The 21,656-nt window shown below is 45.6% G+C and overlaps 1 protein-coding gene across 2 annotated transcripts in view; it reads right to left on the bottom strand.

The window, feature by feature from the left end:
* Nucleotides 1-817: 817 nt before the first annotated feature.
* Nucleotides 818-21,656, bottom strand: part of DHDDS (dehydrodolichyl diphosphate synthase subunit) — a 34,627-nt gene continuing 13,788 nt past the window's right edge. For both annotated transcript variants that reach the window (XM_027864954.1, XM_027864955.1), the window contains exons 7-9: nucleotides 17,324-17,438; nucleotides 9,164-9,271; nucleotides 818-3,033 (exon numbers count right to left, since the gene is read on the bottom strand). In XM_027864954.1, coding sequence (XP_027720755.1) covers nucleotides 2,797-3,033; nucleotides 9,164-9,271; nucleotides 17,324-17,438 — 460 coding nt within the window. In that variant the 3' untranslated portion in view covers nucleotides 818-2,796. The remainder of the gene's footprint in view (nucleotides 3,034-9,163; nucleotides 9,272-17,323; nucleotides 17,439-21,656) is intronic.

The following is a 21,656-nucleotide window of genomic DNA, read 5'->3' as shown; positions in this document are numbered from 1 at the left end:
AACCGAACTACTTCGTTTTCAAGCAATGCCCAGGACACATTCTGGATTCCCTCCCCCCTGCCAGGGGGCCCCAGGGGTGGGGGTTGCGAGTTTCCTCCGAAGGCAGCGGCTTGTTGCGCGCAGCTTGGCAGCGCCCAAGCCACCAGCCTGCGCTGCTCCCACTGCTTCGCATGCACACAGCGCTGAAGCAGGGAAAGAACGAAGTGGAGGATACGGCTTGGTGCAGCCGGACGTGCAGCTCTCGGAGCCGCCGCTCCGCGCACATCTCCCAGACAACTTACCTGGAGGCTGGTCTTTTCCCCTAGCAGAGAGGGGTTCCAGGCTGGGCGGAACCGTACTATTCGGGTGATGTGGAACCCGGCAAGTAGGCCAGATGGGAGCTGTCCTTTCAGCACCCTCCTTCATGGCCAGTTGCCGCCCCACAAACATCCCCCCACCCCCCACCGTGGCCCCTCTAGTCACTCTCGTCCTGCAAAGTACAGGATTGAAGGCAAAAAACCTGCCACACTCTGTGAAAAACTACCTCAAGTTGTCCCAGCAGGACCAATCTATGTAGGCACAGCAAAAATGATTGGTAACTTCTTATACTCCCCAGCCCCGGTTTTTTTTTTTAAACCTATCCAAAACACCTGCACAAAGAAGAGTTGCAGGGGACCCAAGGGACTAGAGAGCAAACAGGGAAACGGGTTGTAAAGGGAAAGGGGCGTTTTCTGTGCTCCCAATGACACTCCACAAAAGGGAGACTTGAAATCTGGAGAAGTAGCTACTGTCACCCTATAAGCAAAGCCTCCCATTGCACTAGGTAGCAAACAACTTCTGGAGGTGAGGCAGATACTCCTTTTTAATGTATTTGAAGCCCAGGAGGCCACAGATTAATAAATGGGGGTAGAGAAGAGTGAGGCTAGAATACAGGGAGGGAGGGCCATTTAAATTAGATACCATCTGATTTCTAAGTCTGGAGTTTGATAAAGAGGTGAGGGTGGAGATCACCATTTCCTTGCAACAAAGGTGTAGCCACAACAGTACAAATTCAAACCACCTATGTTTTGCAGCTCCTGCTCCAGACTGCAACTGTGGTCTCTTTCTCCAAGCTCATTGCTGCATCCCAAGGTGCCCTGGGGTGTAACTCCTCCCTGCTCCACCCCACACACCTTTCCCAGAACCCAAAGACTGATGGCCAATTAAGGATACCAGCTCCATTAATCACCTGGGCCATCCTCCCTTGTAACCCAAGTCAATCTTGACCAATCTAGGCAGGTCGAGAAACAGGACTGCACTATTCTTCATGTCAGTCAAGCTCATCTAGAGGCCAATTCTGTTCATTGCCTCCAGCCCCTTGTTCTCGCTTAATTGTAGGGCTCCAAATTACAGCATTATAATTCATGGCTCCCTAATTAAAGCTGTCAACAGCCCCATTTTAAGGCTGGGAAATACATAGCACCTGCTTGCTGGGAACCCTGTGCCAACACTAAGTCTGGGGGAGGGGGGAAGGTAGTGGTTAGTAGCCTTAATATTTCTGGAGGAAATGCCTGATTCCAAAAGTGTCCATGACAGTAAAGATACTTATAGGCTAAGCATTTGGGAAAAAAGACACCCATTGACAGGCCTGTAGGAAATAGTCTGGAAATCTCCAGGAAGAAACGAGAGTGTCTGGCATCAGGATAGGATTACAGCTTTATAATGTCTGCTGCTATTCCAAGCACCTGAAGTACAGGAGCTCAGGCAAGACAGCCCCTTTCAAAGCTGCCAAGGGGCCAAGCTGGTAATCCTCTAAGCAGCTTTGCGGGTCCTGGTAGGGCAAGAAGAGCGAAAGGCAGGACATAGCCCCTGACCCTTCCCTCTGGTTCATACTGTGGGGTCCACCCCATTAAGGCTGAAAGACAGGAACTACTACCAAGTGGAGCTTTTCCAAGATGGGTCAGACACGAGCTGTGTTTATCAATGAGGCCAAGGGAGGTGGATATCGGAGCCAACAGGGAAGAGGTGTCCTTGCTTGCTGGCCTTGATATGTCAGATGGAAGGGGAGTCCCAGTCAAATGGACATACTGGTTCTTCCCAGTTAGCCAAGTTAAGAGGACCAGCTCTAGCAGGGATGAGAGGCTGGCTTCAAGACCCTGCCTGAGGAAAGTGTGTGTGGGCTGAGTCAACAACAGGTAAATGGATTGTCATCATAGGCCTAGTTCCACCATTGGAGGAGCCCAGGTTTTCAGCAGAGCAATCGGGGCTGCCTGACAAGCCAGGAGTGGGGGAAGATCCAATAGCAGAGCTCAGGTGGAAATGTTCATGAGGGGAAGCAGATGGCTAGCTTTCCATTCTCTCCTTACCCCCAACCCCCAAACAATTTCCAGCTTTCTGCTGTCAAATGCAAAGTGAACTAAAACCTGTTGTTAGGAAAACAGAGGCATGGAGGTAGTGGGGTGGCAGGCTGGGCTGGGCACCATGGCAGTGAGTAGTGCTCTACAGCCAAACAACCACATATGAAAAAGCCCCATACCAAGGGGAGAGATGATGTTTGTTGGGAGATAAGGAAGACTGGTCACCAGCAGCTCAGGTGACAGGTCTGGAGAGACAGGTGGACATTCACTGTCTGTCATCTCTACCCAACCCCTCTGTGGGGGCTGGACAAAGAGCATCAATTGACAAAGAATCTAGCTGGGCAAAAAGGCCCAATCCCCACTGCACCTGTTCCCAGGATTACAGCAAATCTCATTATCAAAACTCAAGTTGACTCTCCTCAGGAATGCTGGATCAGGCCCTTGGCCAGCGAGCAGGAACACGAGAGGGCTGTCTGCCCTCTCATGCTGATGCTGTGCCCAGGCGTGCCAGCCACTCTTCACGTTTTCGCTCCAGAGCCTGCAGGAAGCCTTGTATGCGTTCCTCCCGTCCTGATGAGCGTTTGTGCAAGAGAACGCGCCGAAGCTGGCTGTCCCTGTTGGGCTCACAGCCCTCCCGGAGCAGTCGCTCTGTCACTGCAGCCTGGTCACTCTCCAGCTGCTGCCTCTTCCGTTCCTCCACATACATCTCTCTGGCCTTCTGCCGGAGATAAGCAGGAGAAAGGGAGCATGGATAAGATTCAAGCAGGGCACAGGGATGAATAGGGCGGCTGCCTTGGTCAACAAAGGCAAGAAGTGAGAGCCGGTCTTGGACTCAGGGTGACCTGGGGGGTGGTGCAGCAGAGGGAGGATCAGGGGAGATAAGGACAAGTGCTAGGGACAGCTCAGTGACGCTGGCAAGAACCTCCGCGTGCCATCAGCAGGGAGACCCAACAAAGAAGAAAGGGAAGCACCACACAGCTCGGGCTGCTGAGGCACTGCCTCGCTTCCCTCCTTCCAATCCCATCTCTGCCTGTTCCATTTAAACTTATCCTTCAGGTGCCACCAGGCAGCAGTGAAATAGCCCTTCTAATAGACAAACCACCTGCCTTACAACTAGCTGGGAGAAGGTACGGCATTATTGCCTTATTTTACAGATGAAGGAAATATGGTTCAGGTAGGTTAGGAGATTTGTTCAGGGTCAGTGTCAGCGCCCTGGTTTTTAGGCCTCTGATTTCAAGTCCAGTGTTCTTCTGACATGATACTGCTCTTCTCTAAAGCTCCAACTCCTAGTTCTTTCCTTTTTCTGAATTCCTCTAGAATTATGTTTATACCTCTCTTAGTCTACTTACTGCATTATCTCCCCTACTAAATTACAAAGTCCACTGGGGGGGCGGAATAAACATTTAGTAAGCACCTACTGTGAAACAGGCACTGTGCTAAGTGCTTTACAATTATCTCATTTGATCCTCTCAACCACTCTGGGAGGTAGGTGCTATAATTGTCCTCATTTTACAGTGAGGAAACTGAGGCAAACAGAGCTAATTGACTTGCCCGGGGTCACCCAGCTAGGTAGTTAAGATCTTCCTGACTCCAGGCCCTGTGCTCTGTGCGCAATGGCGCCATCAGCTGCTGCCCATCATTGAATCCTCCATAGGAGAGGCATCAAACCTGCAGCCCACAGCACTCCTTAGTTCACTTTAATGTGGTGCCATATTAATAATTTCTAAGTCAATAGGCGACCAGCAGGGATTCTCGTATCCAGATTTCGGTTTCTATTCAAGTCTGCCACTGCTGCTGTCTAGTGCTGAGCACACTCATGGAATGTCAGAGAAGAGACCTTAGTCTAGCTCCCTCTTTTGGTGAGAGAACCCTGAAGCCTGGCTCTCCTGGATTCCAGGTCTGATGTTGTTTCCATTAGGCAGGGCCTCTGCCTTGAAGGAGGCCAGCTAAGATTTGTTAATCAATGAACTCCTCTGGTATTTACTGTCTATATCACTCATCATGGCTCCCTACTGGACTGTAAGCTTGTTAAAATCACAGACTGTGATTTATTCACCTTTGTACTCCCTTCAGTGCCTGGTGAGTGCCTAACCAGAGTATGAACACAACACAGAGTTTTTAAATGAGATCCTGATGCCCTATTTGTCCATACCACCCACCTCAGCATTCACATATTTTTTTAAAATTATAACTAGACTGAACACTAGATTATACACTCCTTGAGGGCAAGGACCATCTTAAATAATATTCTTGGTATTGCCCAAAGCCAAGCATTGGGATCTACACATAATAAACTTCAGAGGTAGGGACTATACTATACTTCTATCTCCCAAATGGCCCCAAATGATGTAGATTTAAAACATACTTTGTGTTACATGGATTGGACTAGGTATTCTCCAAGGTGTGGCCAGGATGTCTTTTCCAGGAGCAAAGACTGGGGACTCAGGTCAAGGCCTGGCACAAGTGAATAGAAAGGCCTGCTGGGTCAGAACCAAGACCCTATTGCCATCCCCCATCGGGCATTCACTTGCTAATCTGACAGTTACAACGCCTCACTCTGCCAAACCGGACTCATATAGAAAACTAGTTCTGTTAGGTCAACTGCCTTCCTTCCCTCTTTTCCTAATCACATTTCCCCACTTAAGAGTGCTTTCCACTTTTACACCCACCATTTCACTTGATCTTTAGGACACTCTCCATTAGGTAACTTGGTTGAGATCACATAGCTCAGAGTTGAAGCCGGCCAAGATTAGTTCTTCTGAGACAGCTAGGTGCCAAATCGGATCAAGATTTGAATTCAAGTCCTCCCTCAGACTAGCTATGTGACCTCTCTGTTTCCTCATCTGTGATATGGGGACAAAGAGTACCTCCCTCAGAGGGCTGTTCTGAGGATCAAATGAGTTAATATATGCAAAGAGCTTTGCAAACCTTAAAGAGCTATATAAATGTGAGCTATCATCATCACCACCATTATTTTGAAACAGCTAGTGTTCTGTCACAGAATCACAGATTTATAATTCAACGACACCTTGAAGGTCAACTAGTTCAACACCTTTGTGCTGATGTGTCCAAGGTCAGGGAGTAAGTAGCAAGTACTAAGTAGCAAAGCCAAAATTTAAATCTAGGTCCTCCTACTCCAAAATTCATTGCTCTTTCAACTAACCATGCAGCCAAGAGCTCAATCAGATGCACCCTTTGACCTACTAGTCCAAATCCTCGAGGCTTTTCTGCCCCATCTATAATGTCATTCCAGTAGAATATAAGTGAATTGAAGGAAGTCTCCCTTCTGTATTTATATCCTCAGTGTCTAGTATACCTAGGCACTTAAACGTGCTTGTTGATTGACTGATTGGCTCTATTTATTTACTGACCCATCCATGCCATTTACATAGAATTACAGAATTTTTTAAAGAATTGGAATGGTCCTTAGAGGTCCACTAGTTTCACTGCCTCATTTTTTAAGAGAAAGAAATGGAAGCCCAGAAAGATTAGATCATGGACTGGATGAGGCCTTTGGGTTAGAAGCTGGTGAATAGTGCTGGACTCAAGAGGACACAAAGGACCCTGACTAGTAATCTATTGTCACTCACACTTTTTTGCCGTTAAGAAAATAGCCAAATGGCTCTGCCTGCTTCAAACAGGCACATCTTTGACATCAAGGTTTTACCAAGAAGCTCTTAACAGAACTTTTGGGCCAACAGGCCTTCCAGGTCATTTCACTCTGAATCACTGTGGCTATTCTCCTGCATCAAACTCATCCCACACAAAGGGATGAGCCAACGACCAAGCATCTTTGAAGGCAAGCTCCTTGAAGGCAGAGATCAGATCTTGTCTAGTGCCCTGCACACAACAGGTGTGTAGTAAATATCTTCTGTGGTCATGTTGGCATTTACTGAATGAACTGTACGACCTGCCTTGTGCTGGGCATGGGAGGGAGATGATGTCTAGGTGAGCCACGCCATGTCTAAGGTGCAGAAGGTCTTGCTTTAGGGACCTGGCCCATAGTCAGATCACAGTTTAAGGAGGAGGGGCAGCATAAAGAGGGCACTGAAGAGACCGTGCAGGAGCTCAGGCTCCCAGCCTGCTCCAGCTGGCTCATCCACAGATTTATAATCCTTGATGAAGAGTTTGTGCACAGAAATGAATGTGGCAAGAAGCTGACACAGATCCTGTCTCTGATGGCTCCTCCCGTTCCCCTCCCTCCTCGTGCCCATGGCTGCGCACCTTGTATCTTCTTCACTGCTCCCCTGGAGGGCCCCAGTGGCTTCTGTTCAGCTCCCTGCCTCCTCCTGTGCATCGAGCTCATGGGACACCTGCCCAGATGGCCTTTCTTGCTTCCTTCCAACTTCTCTGAGGCCTGGCTAATCTCAAAGCCCAACTCAAGCTCTGCTTTCTCCATGAAGCTCTCCTTGATTAATCAAGCAAGAAGTGACCTTCCTTCAAAATCCTTTATCACTTCTTTTCATTTTACAGATGAAGAAACTGAGGCCCAGATTGGAAACATTATTTTTCCAAGGTTACACAGCCAGACAGTGGGAGACTTGAGAACAGAACCTAGGTGTCCTGACTCTCTTTTACACATATAAGCTACACTATTTAAGTGGTGCACGAGCAAAAATAGCACCTTATTCTTTTGGATTCAGATATCACAGAGTCCCTCATGTTTTTCAGTATCTCTTTATGAGCACAAGTCATTTCACATTTCACCAGATTCACAACCATTTCACAACTTATAGGTAGGGAAAACTTATTGTTTTTTCCTTGTATTGGAGGTAGAGTCATGGAGAGAGTATTAATACTCACAGTCACGAGAACTGGCTTGTTCTTAGCTCTGACAGTAAATGGGTACCTCCTGACAAGTCAGCTAATCTTTGGGCCTCAATTTTCTACTCTATAAAATGGGAAGAGTATGTGATAGGCAGTGCAGGGTAATGGACAGAGGGCTGGCCTTGAAATCAGGAAGACCTGCATTCAAGTCTTGCCTCTCCTACATGTTAGTAATATTATCATGGCCAGACTCTCTAATGTCTCACAACCAGAGCTGTCAATCTGCCTTGTTAGAGGGAGTTTCCATACCACACATTTCCTACAAGGATAAAATCATAGGTTGGGACCAAAAAATTCCTAAAAAACCCTTCATATCAATCACAGGGTTGGTGCAATAAGAATATATCTGAAACACTAAAATGCTTTACAAATGTGAGTTATTATTGTTGTTGTTCTTACTGTTATGACTGTTCTATCCCTCTCCCTTCAGTTATGGTCATAATGATGTAAAGTTTTACATTGGTTTCAGCCAGTGCTGTTTCCCAAAGGCATCACAGCGTGATTCACATTACTGTGCTGTGTGTGAGGGCCAGGAACAGTTGGGGCATGGCCCCCAACCAGGAAATGCTCATGACCTATCTCATTAGATGCTTCCAATCACCCTGAGAAGGGTACTGGACAGGTAATACTATCACCATGTTAGAGGGCAGGAAAACTGCTTTAGAGAGGCAAAGTGGCAACTTTCTGAAGGCCCAGGTCTGCTGAGGGTAAGCCCTCTGCTTCCTAGGCCAAGATTCCTGCACTCGACTGCCATATCCACAGTGTGACCGTAGATGCACTCAATAAACATCTTAACTAATTAAGCTCACAGGTAATTTTTTCTGAGAGTCAACCAACACACCTTTACAGGGGCAAGAAAAAATCATGGCCTGGAAAGTGGACAGCCAATCCCTCCTCCCCGAATCCAGTCAGGACACTTCAAAACTCTTGTGGCACACACAAAAACCACAGTTTGCTGTTGTCCTATTAGGTCAATGTAACCTGGCCAAAGCTACCAGCAGATGCCAGTCTAGACTATTGCCCTACTGGTTTTAAGGAGGACTGATTTATTTCTGGATTTTGTTTGCTCCTGGAAACCCTGCCAGGTGGTACCAGAGAACTGGCCACAGAGCTGGACTGCTTAATGGATTACAATGCGTGCCAAGGACCTATAGGGTCCCGATCTGGGGCAGGGGTGGACGGAGGAGGAGATTCAATAGCCATAATTGTTGCCAAAAAGTCCATGTTCCTTATTCACTCAAAAGCAAGCTCCACAGGCCTCCCTTACTCAAAGCCTAGCCTGCCTTTTATTTTAGATACAATTCTAATGTGCTAGATTATCTAGTCTTTCCAGACTACAGCGGATGTGAAGTGGCAAATCAGAAAAGATGTAGATTGGTGCTGGAGGCAGGCAGAGTGACAGCAGAAGGATGACTTTATATCATCAAGAAGGGTTAAATTGTATACAGTATACTCTGTTTAAGAAGGCAGGGAAGCATGTAATGTATTTTAGAGCAATTTCCATTTAAAAAAGTTAAATTTTAAATGGAAAGGTTCAGCTCTTAGGTGGAAAATTCCCTTACGTGGAACAGTTCCTTCCCCTGTGATGTTCAATAAATGAGGCGTTACTGTACTTCCTTCAAGTCTGAAGGAGATAGCTGTGAAGCACACTGAAGAAAGGCCCCAAGTTCTAGTATTGTGGGGCTCACTGCACAAGACCAAGTCATCTTAGGCCAAGCAGCATGATGTCTGTCCTGAGCGTATCCCTTCAGTGACTGTCTTTTTGGACCAAAGAGTCTGAATTACACAGAAGCCACTGCATCCACCCCCTCCCTAGATATTACAAGAGGTACAGCAAATACAACTCCCAGGCCGAGAAAGTCTATGGTTTTGTTCAAGAGCCACTAGCTGCTGATGCTCTGCGTGACTCGCTCAGGCAACAGAGGGCCACAGCGACGACAAGCCTCCTCTGTGGGGACAGAAGAGGGCTCCAGCTCCTCCCCTCCCTCACCTTCTACCCAGGCAGACGCTGGGGCTCTTACCTGCAACACGCTGTGATTCATCTGGAACTGCAGGATGGCTTCGCAGAGGTTCCAGAAGGAGTATTCTGGCCAGAGAATGGGCTGGAACACCAGGCAAGAGTGAGATGTCTAGCAGGGGTGGGTAGAGAAGGGAAGAAGATGAGCGCAGCTCAAGCATTCTGCCTGGGAGACGTCATTATCCCTCCCTGACAGCCCGGCCCCAGGAAGTGGGACATGGCTAAGGGCAGATGCTGAGAAACCCTGGGAAAAAGAAAAGCAAACCAGTGTGGTGGCCAGAGCGCTGGACTGTGAATTGGACAAAAAGACTTTGATACAAATCCCACCTGATATTTGTTTGCTTTGTGACTTTGGGTGATTTCAATCCCTTCACCTCTCTACCTTCATGTTTGATCTGTAAGATGGGGACACTACTACTTAGGAGAAAGCTGAGGCAGCTAGATAACACAGTGAGCTAAGAGAGCCAGGAGGCCCTGAGTTCAAATCACACCTGAGAGACATACTAGCTGTGTGACTCTGGACAAGTGGCTTGTGTCTGCCTCAGTTTCCTGATCTGTAAAACAAGCATTAACAACTGCCTCCCTTTCAGGGTTGTGGCCACGATCAAAGGAGAGAACGTGTAAAGTGCTTTGCAAACCTTCGAGTGCTGTGGCTGCTGTGCTCTTCCTAACAGTGCCCGATTGACCGAGGGGCTGCCAAGTTCAGCAGCCAGCATGTACTGAAAGCCCTCTGAGGGCCTGTAAGTGCTGGGTAAACACCCTCATTTTTCACGGCTGCTCCAAAGCCAGAAGGATGTGATTCAGTTATCTACTCCACAATCCCCTCTAATTTCTTGAACAGGATTCCTGGTCCCCCAGCCTGGCCCCAAGACAGGCAGTGATGAGAAGTTCTTCTCCCCAATGGTGGGGCCTGTTTCATTAGTGGACAGTTCTGTTCTTTCTCAGACTGAGCCACCAACTGACCATGACGCCCACTTGCTGGGCACATCTCTGCCTTCCTCTACACAAGGGCTCCTGGTGTCTCTAGAAGACAGGAGTCATGTATCTCTTTAGTCTATCTTTGGGTTCAAGGCTCCCACTTCCTTCGACTATTCCTCATATGGTTTCCAGGCTCCAGCCCCTCACGCTGCCTGTTTTCCCTCTTCGGGACTCTCCCACTTGTTAACCCCACTTAAAACATAGCTACTCAGCCTGAATACAATAGCCCAGATGTGGTCTGACCAGTACTGAGGACAGTGGGCCTATCACTTCCCATGACTGAATTATCTACTTCTATTAAGACAGCTCAAGACTGCATTAGCTTACTACATGGTCTTTTCATCAAAGCTTGTGGTCATTTAAATCTCCCCACCCTTTTTCACTTGGCCTGCTGAAAAGCAGGCTTCCCCCATAGCTTGTACTTTGTTTTGCAGATAATCTGCCGATGACAAGGACCACTCCCTTCAATGTCCCGCTGGGCCCCAGCATCAACGTGGATGTGTGGGCAATAGTTCTAAAGTCAAACAGATTTCCACTGACAAGAGCGGCTAGGGATAAAGTCGAGTTTGCACAGACAAGGTTTGTGTCACAGGCTGCGCCCCTCTAGTAATATTTCCAGTGTCATATGGTGAAAACACCATGTCTGAGAGTCAGAGAAGCAGGGTTGGAATGCCCTCATCCTATGATTATTCTAGGAATGCACATTACAAACTCCCTGGGCCTGTTTCCTCATCTCTAAAAAGGGGGAGCTGGCTTCCAGAGTCCCTCCAGGCTCTACATCCGTGATCCTAACACCACCGCAACACAACACTGAGAGAGTCACAGGTACACGGGAGGGGAGGAATAGAGCCCTCACCGAGTGGATGAAGAGACAGAAAGATGTCATCAGCTACACAGCCTAAGGCCCCCTTTATCAGACTGTCAAACATGCTGAGTGAAACCCAGTCAAAGGAGAGACTGCACTCCCTAAGCTTGTCACTCTTCACACTCTTCCACGGATTCTTGTAGTACAGACAACATCGCACAGTCTGTTCACTCTTCTTATAGGAGAGCTCTTCAAATATCTGAAGACATCTATCATGTCTCCCTCAAATTCTCCAGGAGCAAATTCCTTCACTAATTCCTCAGATTCTTTGCCCTTAGCTTCTAGTTGTTAAAGTCGCTCTTAAAGAGGATGCCCAAACTGAGAAGATGTGGTCTGGGCGGAGTTAAGTGTGACAATCATTGTCTTTGAGTAGCCCATGCATTTCTATCAATGCAGCCTAAGAGAATATTCCTCCTAGTGGCCAGGAGGAATTAGGAATGATTTCTCTGAGAGGCCCTCTGTTCCTCAATAGGTCTGTGTCTCTTCATTCCTAAAAAACCTTCACTTGACCCAACCATTCACATTAGTCTTGGCTAAAGAAGAGTCTAGGCTTTTATCTCTCCTTGGCTTTCCCCTTGCTGTCTACACTAGACCAAGTCTCCTCTAACTTGATTCTAAAACCTTTACAAACTGACCTTTGACTGAAACTATTTTTCTGAAATTGTTGTCTCCAATTACCAGTGATCTCTTAACTGCCAAATCGAATGGCCTACTCTAATTCTCATGCTTCTTGACCTCTCTACAACCTGATTGACCTTGTTGAGCACCATCTCCTAGACACTCTTTTTTCTCCAGGCATTCATGCCACTGCTCCCTCTTGGTTCTCTACCTACCTGTCTACTGCTCTTCAGCTTCCTTTGCTGAATCTTCACCTAAGTCACCCCCACTAACCTAAGGCTCTGTCCTGGGCCCTCTTCTCTTCTCCCTCTGTACCATTTTGCTTGCTCTCACCAGCTACCAGGGGGTTCAATTATCACCTCTAGGTAGCTGACTCCTGAGCTTTATTTCCTGACCTAATCTCACTCCAGAGTTCCTGCAATACTATCTGCCTTTTGTACAACTTGAATTGAATATCTTGTAGACATCTCAAATTCCAGCAGTCCTAAACAGAACTCATTATCTTTTCCTCCAAAGCCTCCCCCCTTCCTTATTACTGTTGAGGATACCACTGTCCTCCCACTCACCCAAGCTGCCATCTTTCACTCCTGAATCTCCCTCACTCCACACATCCAACCTGTGGCCACATCCCATTTCTACCTTTACAACATCCTCCATATAGAAGTCTCTCTATTTACACAGCCACCACCTCTACCTATGCAGGCCCTCATCAACTTTTGCCTGGACTACAGCAATAGCCTTCTAATGATCTCCCTGCCTCAACTCTCTCCCTATTCCTATTCCTCTTCCATTCGTCTGTCAAAATTTTTCTAAAGCACAAGTCTGACCAGGATTCGACCACCAGGAAGGAATTTAATTAAAAACCTCACTTCTTTGATTCCAACATCCAGAATCATACAGCTTAATATGTAAACCAGTTGCCACTGGATGTACAAATGATTTTTGCATGTTGTTTAAATGGAACAAATGATCATAGGAGTTTGGGGATGAGAACAGGATCACCGGGGGTGGTAGTGGCAGGGGCACGCAGAAGAGGGGTGTTGGATTATAGGTAGCTAAGACAATAATGAGTCTATTAAAAAAAAAAAGCTGAGAATGTTTTAAATAAATGAATTCCAGACTTGGAGCTGGAAGGATTCTTAGAAGCATTTGAATCCAGCCTCTCATCCAGCACTGGAATTCCCCCTCCCCTCCAGGATCCCTGTATGACAGATGGTCATTCTGTCTTGGCTGGAACACGTCTGTCGACAATTGGATGTGGAGGGAAGAGAGCTGTTTCTAGCCGTGGCCCTGCCACATGCTACACCTTAGGCTCTGCAGACTTCATTTCCTCATGTATGAAATGAGGGATTTGGCCTCCTATGTAATTTCCAAGGTCTGTTCCGGTTGTAAAACCCATGATCTCTCAACTAAGGGAGAGAAAAGTGAAGTGTCCCAGATACTTATGGGCACCTGCAGAAGACAAATTGAAAGCTAAAAGGGATGAAAGAGACAGATCCTCAAGCTCAAAGCCCTCCTTTTATGGATGATGTCTTCATCTGTACTGCTAGCCTGTCGGTACCATCAGATGCTGCCTGGGGGTCCCAGTGTGACGTGGCATAAATGTGGTGCACGTGGGCTTAAATCCTACCTCTGAGGCTTACAGCCTGTCACCCCACCCTGGAGACTAAGGGGCCTCATCCATGAAAGAAGTGAGTGGTCTCTGGGGTCCTTTCCCGCTCAAGTCTGGTATCCCTGAGGGGCAGATCCATGTACCTTTTTAAATGTATAAAACTGCAAAGTGAACATAATGCACTAGATGTGGTCTGACCACGACACAGTATGATGGAATTGTTACCTTCCTAAAGGATTCAAGACCGTCTCTCAAGGCCCCCAGTTACATTGTGTGGCACTGTTGAGACAGTGCTGGTTATAAGAAAGTCTTCTTCTTATCCACCCATATCCTGCTTCCCTGGCTAATATATGCTCTAACTTATCAAGAGGGTGATAAGGAGATTAAAAAATCAACACCAGAAAATTTGTTGAAAACCCAGGAATATTTAGTCTAAAAAGTGGGGGTCTGGATAGGGTGGTGGTGCTGGGGAGAGGAACACGTGATTACCTAGCCCTGCTTCAAACAGAATTAATTCTGTTGAATAAGGAGGGCTGAGGTTTGCTTTCCTTGACCCCAGAACCAGAACCAAAGGGTGGATGTTAGAGGCATATTTAGACTCAATATTTAAAAGGAGGAAATATCCCAAAAAGAGTTTCCTAAAAGCTTCAATGGGCTTCCACTAGAGGCAGTGAAATGCTGCATCATTAAAGGCCTCTAAAGCAGAGGACAGATGCTCATGAAGGGGCTCATGTCTTGGTCTACATGATCACTAGGATCTCTTTCAGTGAAGTCTTTGTCCTGACCTCCAGGACCAAGATTTTTCTCCTTCCACACACTGGGCCTTCAGCTATCAAAAGACTATGGGCCCTTTCTTGCAAGCTATTTTTACTTTGGGATCGATATTTTCAGTTCCTACAACTGAGTCTTCATAAGACTTCAACTGTGTTCAACATGCTCCGATACATCAATATGGTCTCTCTTTTAAAATCTTGCACCCAGAGCTGAACACAATACTGTATATGGGGTCTGACCAGGGAAGAATATGATGAGACCAGCACCTCCCTAAAGCTAAACTTAACATCAATCTGGTTCCTAATGTCACACGCTCTGAGGCACAGTGGAGAGTCAGTCTGGGGTTAGGAAGAAGTGGGTCCCACCTCTGACATACTGACAGAAGCATGTCACTTAATCTCCTGGTGTCCTGGGCAACTGAGACTACAAATTGCAGATCAGCTGCCAGGCTGCACTGGTAACGGGAATTTCCTCAAAAGGAAATCTAGGCTGGAAAAAAAAAAAGACAATCCAATTTATATTTCTGCAACCCATGGACACATCTGTACACATCTGGCTCTTATAAACACTCTCCAGATTAGGAGTACTAACAAAGAGAGGGGAATGAGATGAAGTCTGTCCGGTATTTGAGGACTATCTTCTCTATCTCACTGCATCAAGGCTCAATCATTGTACACAGAGATCTGCCTCCAGGAAGTTTACAGACTAAAGAGACACCTAGGATAAGAACAAGCAAATGGGCATAAAACACCTTAACTAGGTTATTTCTCCTTGCCACGCTCAACCCCTCCCTCTAATGTGGGCACTTGATCCCATGTACTCCCATTTTCTCCAGCAGACTGCATCCTCAATCGTGGCCCCCTCAAATGTTCAACCTATCCCTGTCCACTGGTTCCTTTCTACTGCCCTCAAATATGCCCAAGTCTCCCCTTCTCTCTCTCTCTTTTTTTTTGAGGCAATCAGGATTAAGTGACTTGCCCAGGGTCACACAGCTAGTGAGTATCATGTGTCTGAGGCCAGATCTGAACTCAGATCCTCCTGACTCCAATGCTGGAGCTCTATTCACTGTGCCACCTAGCTGCCCTCAAGTCTCCCCTTCTCAAGCAAACTCCTCACTGCCTCTACTCGTCTCCTGACTTACTTTCCAGGCCTTTGCAATATGGCTTCCAAACTCATCTCTCAACTGAAACGACTCTCTCAAAACAAATCAGTTGCCATTAACTTCCTATAATGACCAAATCTGAAGGTCTTTTTCCAGGCTTTGTCCTGTTGCATTTGCCATCACTGACTATGCTTTCTCCTCCTGGAGACTCTGCCTTCTCTGGAATTTTATGATGTTAGTCTCTCCTGCTTCTCCTCCTACTTGTCTGACTGTGCCTTCTCATCCTCCTTTGCTAGCTTACAATGCTCCCACATAATGTTCTCTAACCGTGGGGACTTCACAAGATTCTGTCTGAGGCTTTTTCTTTTCCCTCTACTCATCAGCTTCCATTGATCTAACTACCAACTCTATGTAAATGATTTCCAGATCTCTATCTCCAGCTCCAATCTCTCTCCTAATCTTTATCACCTATGTCCTGTCCTACATCAGGCCCGCAGGCAGATTTCGGGTGGCCTGTGAAAAATGTAGAGGATGTAAAACAGCCCTGCACAACATACTGCCTGTGGGCCACTTTAGCAGGCCGCATGTTGTGCAGGCCTGTCCTACCATAATGAATTCCCTAGTGGGCATTTCAAATGGGATGCCCCAGATATGCTTTAGATGCAACAGAGGTGAAATAAAACTCATTCTCTTTCCCCCAAACCCTCCCTTCTTCCTAACTCCCCATTTCTGTCCAAGGCATCACCATCCTTTCAGTATCCCAGGTTTATAATCTTAGCATTATCCCGGGACTCTTTCTTTACCCCACAAATCCAATCATTTGCCAAATCTTGCTATTTGTACTTTCACAACATCCCTTGGATCCAACCCCTTCTCTCCATTCATAGCTACCACCTGACTTTAGAGATCCTCATCACCTCAACTAGATTACTGCAACAGTCTCCTAATTAGGAGGTCTCCCTGCCTGAAGCTTCTCCTCATTTCCTGTCCATTTTACACACTGATGCCAAAGTGGTTTTCCTTAAGCAGAGATTTGACTATGTGACTCTCATACTCAACCAACTTCAGCAGCTTCCTATAGCTTCTAGGATAAAATATAAACTCCTCTACATAGCTTTTAAAATCCTGACACAATCTGACCTCAACTTATCTTTCCAGTCTTAAGGGACATTACTCACAAGCTTAATAAATTGTTTGAGTCAATTCCCCCAACTGTAAAAGGAGATGTCTGGCTCAATATTTGCAAGAAACAAGTATCGGAGGACACAGAAAAATGTCTGACTCTAGAAAGACTTTCAGACTTTGATCCAGTGATTAGGTTTTACAGGACGAGGTACAGATATTCCTGAAATTGTTCCTACCTAACCTTGGCATTTAACCCCTTATTCATAAAATTTAGCACACACTTTTTCCTTGGTATTTAAGGACTAGATCTTTTTAAAAAAGTATTCCAAAAAGCAATAAACAGCACTTATTTTTAGAAGGTCAATAACAAGTTGAAGTCTAGTCAGAGAAAGGGAACCAGGATGAGGGAATTCAAAAGTATGCCAGCTAGTGAACGGAAGATGTCTAGCCTAGAGAAGATGAGGCTCGGGAATGGACCTTTCTCTGTCTCTCTCATGCACACACACACACACACACACACACACACACACACACTTGTTGCCAATCACTGCATATTAAGCGCCTACTGCGTGCAGGCCTTTGTACTGTACTCTCTGTAAGTGTACAAAGGCCTGTACTGTGGACAAGGGTTTCGATTTGTTCTTCCTGGCCCTCCATGGGCAGGACTAGTAATAATGGGAAGAAGCAGATGGAGGATGACTTTAAGGAAAAACTTACGATGATTAAAGTTATTCCAAAGTACAATGAGTGGCTTCAAGAGGCTGTAAGTCGCCCCTCGTTGGAGGTCTCCAAGCAGGGCTTGTGTGGCCTGCTGTTGGGTATGCTGCAGGGGAAGGTTCATGCTTTGGGTCTGGACTGGATCTGGGTCATCTTGGAAGGCTCTTCTAGCTCCAATTCTGTAACCATCCCAGTTCTCTCGATGGTTCCCCCAGGGAGGTAGAGGGAGCAGATGAGGTCCAGAGAGGAACAACATTTTCTGGACCCATTAGTTTCCTCCTTGTCCTCTCAGGTCCCAGTGGCCCAGGACCCTTGAAATGACTGACTCATCTAATCCTTGATACCGGGACCTTCCCCAATGAAGGAGACCTACCTGCCAGAGCAAGAAGTCACTCAGCCTCACTTCCCCTGAAGTCCGTATCAGGATGTCTGGATTGGGGGAGTTGTTGGTGTAGAGACATTTATCGAGGAGAGACTCTGACACGTCACTAAGTGAAGGAAAACAGACAGATGCACATTCAGTGGTGAAATAAGCAGTCTCCCAGACTCCTCCCCCCTGCCACTCATCCTAGTAGGCACCCAGGAAGAAAGAAATCTGCATCTTTACTGCCTCTCTGGCAAGAAACTTTCCTCAACCAAGGACAGCAGTTATCTGAAAGGCTTCAATTAAGTTTCAACACTTAGCCACTCTAGTTCCCAGAATTATTTTGGCTTCTCTATCTCTAGAAATAAAACAGAAGTATAACAGCACTGCTGGTGCTGTTATAACTTAGAAGATTGAGAGACAAAAGTCAAAGAATTTTGTCTGGGTTGATGGTGACTATCTGAAGAGTAAACTGTCTCAATCTCCCTCACCTGTAGAATGGGGAAATCAACGTCACCATTTTGAGGGAAGAGAACATGCATTACTTAAAAACTCATTATGAGGGGGCAGCTAGGTGGCACAGTAGATAGAGCACTGGCCCTGGAGTCTGGAGGACCCAATTCAAATCCAGCCTCAGACATGTAACACTCACGAGCTGTGTGACTCTGGGCACTTAACCCCAACTGCCTCACCAAAAACAAACAAACAAAAAAAAACAACCAAAAAAAACCTCACTATGAGCCAGGCACTGTGCCAAGCACTTTATAATTATGATCTCATTTGTTCCTCACAATAGCCTAGGAGGTAGGTGCTATTATTATCCCCATTTGACAGCTGAGGAAACTCAGGCAAACAGAGGTTAAGTGGCTTGCCCAGCGTCACATAGCTAGTAAGTGTCTGAGGCTGGATTTGAACTCAGGTCTCCAAACCCGGTGCTCTCTCACTGTGCTACCAGCTACTCTCTGTAGAGCTTTGGTTCCCAGTCAATAGTTCTTGGGGTGGATCTTCGAGGTAGAGCCGCCCAGGAGTCAGAAGACTCAGAGGTGGGTCCTTACTCCGACATTTACTACTTAGATGCTGTGGGTTTCCCCATCTCTTTCTGATTCTTCATTTGTCAGATGGGGTTAATCGTTCACATACAATATACCTCACAGCACTGGGGGTGGAAGTGCTTTGTATGCTGTAAATTACTCTATAAAAAGAGCTAGCATTATTAGCACCTAAAACATAAAAAAGATGAAGGCTGCAACTTAAGAATTTCACTGCAGTGGGGCTCCAGCTGGGATTCCCTTTATCTACTATTCAATCTGTCCTGGCAACATGATCTGGTACAAAGAGATGTGGGCCGGGAGTCAGGAGACCGAGGCTCTAGTCACGGTCATTACTGTGATGGGTGACCTCAGGTACGGCACTTCCCTGGCTAGGTTTCATCGGCAAATGGGAAGACTTGCTGATTGCAGATAATAGGCAGTTAAAACCCAAGGTCAAAGTAGTTTTAGTGGAGCCAAGATAGTGGACAACAGGCAGGGACTCATCTGGATGCTCCCAAATTCCCGTCCAAACAACTTTAAATAACGTCTCAAAACAAATTCTGAAGTGGCAGAATCCACAAAAGGACAGGATGAAACAATTTTCCAGCCCAAGACAACTTAGAAGGTCAGCAGGAAAGGTCTGTTCCCCTGGGGTGAGAATGGAGTGTAGTCCAGTGCAAGCAACACCCTAGCAAGCCAGCAGCAGGCCTTGGGGGCAACTAAATCAGCAGTAATGGCTCTGGGAGCTCTCAGCCCACAGATGGTAAGAGGGAGATTACAGAGGACCCTTTACTGGCATTGGCATTGCCCATATGTGGATCCAGGTCCCAGTATTGGTTCCTAGTGCCAGGGTAAGGAGGAGCACTAGCACACCAAAGTTTGTGACTGTAGGGAAGCAGGGACCCTGTTCACAATTCCAGGTGGAAAGGAGTGGGTCACTCACAGACCAGAGCACAAGCAAGAAGAGTAGCAAACACACCTCTCTGCAGATCATACCACCTCGAAAGAACTGAAAACTTAGACATACCTCCAGAACTAGCTCTGGAAACAGCTGCACAAAAAATCTAAAGCTTGGAACAGTGTCCCCTCAACCGCAGTGGCAGAGCCCAACTTTAAAATAAAGTTACAAGTCAAGAAATAGGCTGAAAAAAATGAGCAAACAAAAAAAGAACCTGACCATAGAAAGTTGCTATAGTAAAAGGGAAGATCAAAACACAAACTCAGAAGAAGACAACATCAAAATGGTTACATCCAAAGCCTCAAAGAAAAAAATGTGAATTGGTCTGAGGGTCAAAAAGAATTCCTAGAAGAGGTCAAAAAGGATTTTAAAGATCAAATAAGAGAGGTAGAAGAAAAACTGGGAAAAGAATTTGGTAAAGGAGGCACAGAAAAAATACTGAAGAAACTAACACCTTAAAAAACACAATAGGCCAAATGGCAAAAGAGGTACAAAAATCCACTGAAGAGAAGAACTCCTTAAAAAGCAGAATTGGTTACATGTATAAAAATTCACCGAAGAAAAGAACTTATAAAGGAGAACTGGGCAAATGGAAAAGGAGGTACAAGAGTTCACTGAAAAATAATTCCTTAAAAATTAGAATTGGGCAAGTGGAAGCTAATAACTCCATGAGACAACAAGAAACAATGAAACAAAATAAAAAATAGAATAAATATGAAATATCTTGTTGGAAAAACAAGTGAACTAGAAAATAAATCAAGGAGAGATAATACAAGAATTTTTGGACTACCTGAAAGCCATGATTTCTAAAAAAGAATCTAGACATCATTTTTCAAGAAATTATCAAGGAAAACTGCCCTGTTATGCTAGAACCAGAGGGTAAAACAGAAATGGAAAGAACTCACCGATCACCTCTTGAAGAGATCCCAAGATGAAAACTCCCAAGAATACAAAAGCTAAATTCCTGAGCTCCTTGGTCAAGGAGAAAATACTGCAAGCAGCCAGAAAGAAACAATTCAAATGTTGTGGAGCCATGGTTAGGACAACACAAGATTTAGTAGCTTCTACATTAAAGGATCGGAGGGCTTGGAATACGATATTCTGGAGGGTAAAGGAGTTAGGAGATTACAACCCAGAATCATCTACCCAGCAAAGCTGAGTACAGTTCTTTAGGGGAAATAATGGATGTTCAATGAAACAGAAGACTCTTAAGCATTCCTGATGAAAAGACCAGAGATGAATAGAAAATCTAACTTTCACATACAAGACTGGAGAAGCATAAAAAGGTAAACAGGAAAGAGAAATCATAAGGGATTCAATAAGGTTAAACTGTTTACATTCTTACATGGGAGAACGATACCTGTAACTCCTAAAAACTTTCTCATTATTAGGGCAGTTAGGAGGAGTATACACAGACAGAAAGCACAATTGTAAGTTGAATATGATGGGATATTTCTAAAAAATAAATTAAGGGAGAAAGAGGAATGCACAGGGAGAAGGAGGAAGGGAGAGGTAAAGTAGTATAAATTATCTCAGGTAAAGAAGGCATCAAAGAGCTTTTATAGTGGAGGAGAAGATGGGGGAGGTAAGGGAGAAGCACCTGAACCTTCCTCTCATTGGAATTGGCTCAAAGAGGGAATAATGTACACACTCAGTTGAGTACAGAAATCTATCTTACCCTATAGGAAAGTAGGAGGGAAGAAGAAGAGGCGACTGTTGGAAGAGAGAGTAGATTGGGGGAGGCAAGAGTCAGAAGAAACAAAACACTCTTGAGGATGGATAGGGTGAAAGGAGAGAGAGAATAGAAATGATAGAGGGAAAGTTTCTCTGATAAAGGCCTCATTTCTCAAATACACAGAGAGTTAAGTCAAATTAAGAATACAAGTCATTCCCCAATTGATAAAAATGGTCAACAGTTTTCAGATGAAGTAATCAAAGCTATTTATAGTCATATGAAAAAATGCTCTATTAGAGAAATACAAATTAAAACGACTCTGAGCTACCACCCCACACCTATCAGATTGGTTAATATGACAGAAAAGAAAAATGACAAATGTTGGAGGGAATGTTGGAAAACTGGGACACTGATGCAACGCTGGTGGAATTGAGAACTGATCCAACCATTCTGGAGAGCAATTTGAGACAATTCTGGAGCAAAGGACTATAAAACTGTATTTCCCCTTTGACCAAGCAATACCACTTCTAGGTCTATACCACTAAGAGATTTTTTTTTTAAAGGAAAAGGACCTATACATGCAGAAATATTTATAACAGCTCTATTTGTGTGGCAAAGAACTGAAAATTGAGGGGATGTCCATCAACTAGAGAATGGCTGAATAAATTGTGGTATATG

The sequence above is a fragment of the Vombatus ursinus genome, unplaced genomic scaffold (assembly GCF_900497805.2).
Source record: "Vombatus ursinus unplaced genomic scaffold, bare-nosed wombat genome assembly UNPS02014777.1, whole genome shotgun sequence".
NCBI classification, from domain to species: domain Eukaryota; kingdom Metazoa; phylum Chordata; class Mammalia; order Diprotodontia; family Vombatidae; genus Vombatus; species Vombatus ursinus.
The sequence above is the reverse complement of the archived record's forward strand: the minus strand, read 5'-3'. Positions and strand labels throughout refer to the sequence as shown.